Genomic DNA, 5,502 nt, shown 5'->3' with positions numbered 1-5,502 from the left:
CAACATTAATCTTTTTATCCATATATATATATATATATCATTGGGAGTTTTTGTTCTATGAATTATTGGGATTAATATATATGTGCTGCTCAATATTAATCCCAATAATTCATAGAACAAAAACTCCCAATGATATATATATATATGTCAGAGGGCAAGTATAATAAGCTTGACTTTTGGACTGCTATTTATATAATAAGACCAAGCCCATCAATTTTATAAAGAGAGTCGTATCCCGATAAATAATAAAAAAATAAAAACTTGAAAAGGTCAATTTTGTCGCTATTAATATTGCTAATATGGAGCTCTTGAATCATGCTCCAACCTGCGACCTGTCACATGGGCAAGATTAGAAGAAAGAAAAGGTCATATTTATTTAAGAAGAATTCATTGTACATGATGAATCCACGTGTTGTTCAAACCTCAATCCACGTGCAGGATATTGACCGCATCACTTTTTAGGTCCCATGAATGAACCTCGATGTTGGTAAATTGCGTACACCGTATTCCAAACAAAACACAAATGATGTCGGCACATTCTTGAAACGACAACGTCAAAGTCTTTTCTCCCCACTAGATAATGAAAAAATGGGTGTACGTAAATTCTAATTATCATACGGTGAATATTATCAGAGTACGTAGCTGTTATTAGTTGGACATTGCACACATTTATATGCGGCCTTATAAAGAAAATAAATAGGATACATTTACTAACCATATATATATATATATATATACAAGTGTTTTTAGGATTTCTTTGGCATCTGCATGTAAGTCTTTTGCTGTTTGCGTCTTCTAATTTTGTCAATTAGGTGGATTCTCTAGTTTGGAATGGTGTAAATACAATTTTATCTTAAAAAAAACTAATTAAGCGACAATTGAAAGTAAAAATATCTTTTTATAGGATATATTTATTATTATAAAATTGATTGCGGATAAAATGGTCTAGATATGTTTTTTTTTAATTTTATTATTTTACATTAAATTGTTTGCCATTGAACCTTGTTATTTTTTCACTTTTCTTATTGTTTGATTATTCTGATAATGGGTTAGTAAAATTAACCTGGATCGATTGACTCAGGTTTTTTTTAACATTTTTTTATTGGATTTTAGTTTTTTTAATAGGTCATCCTTAATTTTGAAATTTTTTTTTAATCTTGATCTCATATCGCAGGTTGTTGGTTCATTAAGTTATCCCAAGCTAACTCGACCTTTTTTCTTTGGCGTTGTATTTTTAAATTTTTTTTTTAAATTTTTATATTTGACATTAGGTTATTAAACTATAAACTTAATAAATTTTTTTTTTTGAGTTCTTTCGATCTCATCTTAAATCGCGTTTTAGTTAATCTTAACCTAGATGAATTATTGTTACTTGAATAATTTTTTAATGTTGAAAATAACAGGCCACATATTATAATATATGGTGTACAAAATCATAGAAATGACAAAACTCAGTTTCTTTGAACCTCTCTACTTAATTTCCCTTCCGTGCTCATGCTTTGGATTGGAACGCTATGCATGCAAAAATCACTTCAAAAGTCAGTGAAGAAATTGCTCAAGATATTTTCAGAAAATCTGAGAACCGTCAAAACAGCTTGATTTTTATCAAAGTCGTTTTATTTGCAATAAGAGCCATCCACGTCGTTATAAATTGTGACATTAAATTAACCTCCAACCGTAAGGCATTCATCTGACCTGATGAAGGATGTCGGCGGTTGAATTAATAACCAGCTAGCGGTCCCAATTTTTTTCATTAATCTCAATAGGCTCAGTCTTAAATCGAACTGGCAAAAATTCTTCTTCATATTTCCTAAGAGACTGAACTACCTTCGTACTAAGTTGGCGTTTAAGGGTGTGAAAGTTCACATTTTAGCTTTAAAGATTTTAAATTATACCCTTAAATCTAGACTTTCTTCTTAGGAAATATGCACTCTTCATCCTAAAAAACTATGTATAGCCTTTCATTTATTGTTTTATTTTTAGGATTATACTAATTTATTTTCAGATTGTCATCCTGCTTTAAGAACTCTAATTATTCCGCACCTATAAGCACTTATGATAACGAGAGATTAAATAAACATTTTAGCAGAATGGGAGGAGATGGCAGCAGATTCGAAATATACAATATTCATTTTCTTTTGTGGGATTAATTAATTAATTCAACCTTTCATGCATGTGTTACTTGCGTACTTTCTCTTCTTTTTTTTTTTTGTTCAATGTTAAGTTCTAACAGATACATAGTTGACCTTAGATCATGGCGCTGCATCTTCTATGAGTCTAGTTGTGAGACGTTCGTCAATCCACATGGCCATCACGGATAGAGCTCGATCTCTACCTAGTTAAGGCATGGGTGGCATATGCTCCAAGGTAAAGATATTTGTATATTATGATCCAACCAAAAACTTCATCATATGTATAAAGTGTTATGATTAAGATCGATGCCTAGAGTTAATGAAATGTTGTAATCGTCATCTATTAATTAGATGGTTGCATCTGTAAGGCTAGATCATACCAGGAGGTCCAGGCAGGCCCTATGAAGAAAAAAAGTAGAGGTCACATGGTTATGGCTAATGAGTTTGACCATATACATCGTATTCACCGGACATTTACATAGATGATGAAAGGCACGGTCAGTGTTCAAAAAGTTCTTGTAGCTGGCAGGCAGACTAGCTAGGTCTAGCAAGATATCACGGAGTTTTTAACTTTAAGAGATGCATGTGTAATTTAATGTCACTTTTTTACACATTACAATTAGGTTATAGCTTATTGGTTAATTTGTTTGATGCCATGAATTGGGTTTAACATAAAATATATTTGTAATAAGGAAAATTAGTAAGAAGGTGAGGAAGTTGTCGCGATCTTGAGCATCTCTCTCTCTCTGTCTCTCATGACGAGAAACTTCTTGAAGAAAAATCCAAGTGGACAAATTAACAAGTTTCTCACTTTTTATACAGTGTGAATTAATTACTAATTTTTTGAACACAGAGTAATTTGAACATCATATAATCATATTTTCACATCCTTTCACTAGGTTAAATACGCACAAAAAGAGTCATGATGAAAAAATAAATCCATTTCTTAATAAATTGTTTTTCCATGAGCTCATTTTCATGCTACGAAAAGATAATTTCGCTCGTTCAAAATTATAAATATTTTTTTCTTTTCAAATAAAATCAATATAACAAGCGAAGAAACATATGAATGGGAGGTAATGTACCAATTACCTCTTATATATATATATATAAAACACAGAAATACACACGCATTCCCACATTCTAACTAGAAAATTGACTTTCTCACCGGTTTTTAGACTACATGGTTTGTTTTTGTTAAAGTCGACGTTAACTTCGCTGTTTAGGGTTGGCCAGGGTGACTTTTTGATGAGTTGTAACGACAACGTCTATGGAAGTTTAAAGACATATCTTAAAGCAGCGAGACACACACACAAATATATATAGTCTTATAGATGTTCAAAGCCGTCATGGCTGACCACCGACCCCATCAAAACCCCATAAAGAAACAAACCTAGACTTTCTCTAAGTCAATCCTAAATCTACCTTTGTATATTTAACCCCTCCTCTCTCTTCTCCTTCCAAAAATAACTAACAATCCAAACTTCATCGGTTTCTCTCTGTCTCTCTTCAAATGGGAAATGCAGTGTCTCCATGTTTCCATCAAAGTTCAAGAGCTTCATTTGTGAAGCTAATCTTCTGGGAAGGAACCACAAGAATCTTAACAGGCAGCAGCAAACACATAGCTGGAGAGATCATGTTTGAGAATCCAGACATGATGGTTTGCCATGCAGATTCTTTCTTCATTGGTCAACCTGTTCCATCCCTGGCCATTGATGACGAGCTCATGCCAGGCCAGACCTACTTTGTTCTTCCATTAGATCGCTTCGCATTCAATGTTTTGTCAGCCTCTTCTCTTGCAGCCTTCAGCTCTAGCCCTAAACGAACCCCTATTAATTTCGGGGAGTCTCCTTTCCAGTACTTAAAGGGTGCAGACGGTAGGGTTTTGATTAAGGTTGTGCCGGAATTTATAGCAAGACTTGTAAATAAAGGTGGAGATCAAGATCAAACTGGTTCTACTGGCCCTACTAATAGTTTTCTTTGTAGCACTCCAGAGTTGAAGAAGCATTATGAACAGTTGGTTGGGTCAAAAGAACAAACATGGTCACCTAAACTTGACACCATCTCAGAGTATAAACTAAGGTACTCTCCCTGCAGGTTTATAGGGTTGGAGTGGAAACAAAAAGAGAAGGCATAATTAATTTCTGTTCTTAGATCAGTGCCATGTAGCTAGAGCTATGAAATTACTTAGAAGAAAGAGATAGATAAAAAAATACATTAGTGATTGCCACGTCTAATACAAAACAAAAAAAAAATGTATTTTTCTCCTTGTCATTTGATTATCATCAATTGTACATAAAATTATGTGATCAGATATAGTTGTGTTCAGAGCAAGTACTTTTTGCCTCTTCAATATTGTGCTTGATTGTGACCTCGTAATTTTCTAAGGAACAAGCTTTTTACGCTCTCATTATGCCTGCATACTGCATAGTATACATTTCAGGCTGGTTATTGTTTAAAAATATTAGGTTAGTGTGTGAATTGTTATTGATCGGCTTAATTATTTATGAAAATTCATTCCATGGTTAACTAACAACTAGCTAGCTAGCAGTACATTGAGGAATAACATTTAATGAGGGATAAATATCCCTTACATCTATGCTAATACTTTATGAGAATATGGTGGATCCTTAAAGGACTTTTATACACCTAAAAGGTGTAGAAAGATTAAGATCTAAAAGGTTGGTCATTCTCTTAGGCGTATCAATGGAGGGTCATTTCATTAAGTGTGTCAAGAGAGGTTGGTCATTTCTTTGGGTGTGCCCAAAGGATAATGGTCGTTAACTTAGACTTGGCAAAATGCCAAGTTCAAGTGCCTTGGGTCTGACATGTTTGCTAGTCTCACGCTGTTTTGGATTTGGTCACCTACCAAGTCCAAGTGTCTTGGGTCTGACATGTTTTGCAGACCTACGTTACCTTAGACTTGGCAGAATGCCATTTCCAAATGCCTTGGGCTTGATATGTTTGTCAGACCAACTTTACCTTGGACTTAGCTGACTATCAAGTCTAAGTGCCTTTAGTCTGATATTTTTTCCAAACCCACAATACCTCATTCTTTTGGACGTACCAAGGAAGGATAGTCATTCCCTTGAGCATTCTAAGGGAGGATGCGCATTTCCATTAGCATGCTAGGGGCTTGGCTTACTTTTAAGCCTAGTGTGCATGAGGCTTAACATACTGCCAAATACAAAAGCATCTGGGTTTTGGCTGGTGCCAGACTCAGCGTGTCGGGACTTGGCACACTGCTAAGCCCAATCGCAGCTGGGTCACCCAGCATGCTGAGGCTTGGCACACTCTCAAGCCCCCACTCAGGACATGCTCATTCCCTTGGGTGTGCCCAAAGAATGAGGGTCATAAAGGTTTTTTAGGC

At 34.9% G+C, this 5,502-nt stretch overlaps 1 protein-coding gene across 1 annotated transcript; it reads left to right on the top strand.

The window, feature by feature from the left end:
• The first annotated feature begins 3,479 nt into the window (after window positions 1-3,479).
• LOC7496772 (uncharacterized) lies at window positions 3,480-4,485 on the top strand. The gene has a single exon (XM_002299947.3). It carries the CDS (start codon window positions 3,646-3,648, stop codon window positions 4,267-4,269), a length of 624 nt encoding a protein of 207 aa, XP_002299983.1. The 5' UTR covers window positions 3,480-3,645; the 3' UTR covers window positions 4,270-4,485.
• The last annotated feature ends 1,017 nt before the right edge of the window (window positions 4,486-5,502 follow it).

Source organism: Populus trichocarpa, chromosome 1 (assembly GCF_000002775.5).
Source record: "Populus trichocarpa isolate Nisqually-1 chromosome 1, P.trichocarpa_v4.1, whole genome shotgun sequence".
In the NCBI taxonomy this organism is placed as follows: Eukaryota; Viridiplantae; Streptophyta; class Magnoliopsida; order Malpighiales; family Salicaceae; genus Populus; species Populus trichocarpa.
The sequence above is the reverse complement of the archived record's forward strand: the minus strand, read 5'-3'. Positions and strand labels throughout refer to the sequence as shown.

Bases quoted from the DNA above. Each gene is read 5' to 3' on its own strand.
- LOC7496772 (XM_002299947.3), top strand. From the start codon at position 3,646: ATGGGAAATGCAGTGTCTCCATGTTTCCATCAAAGTTCAAGAGCTTCA.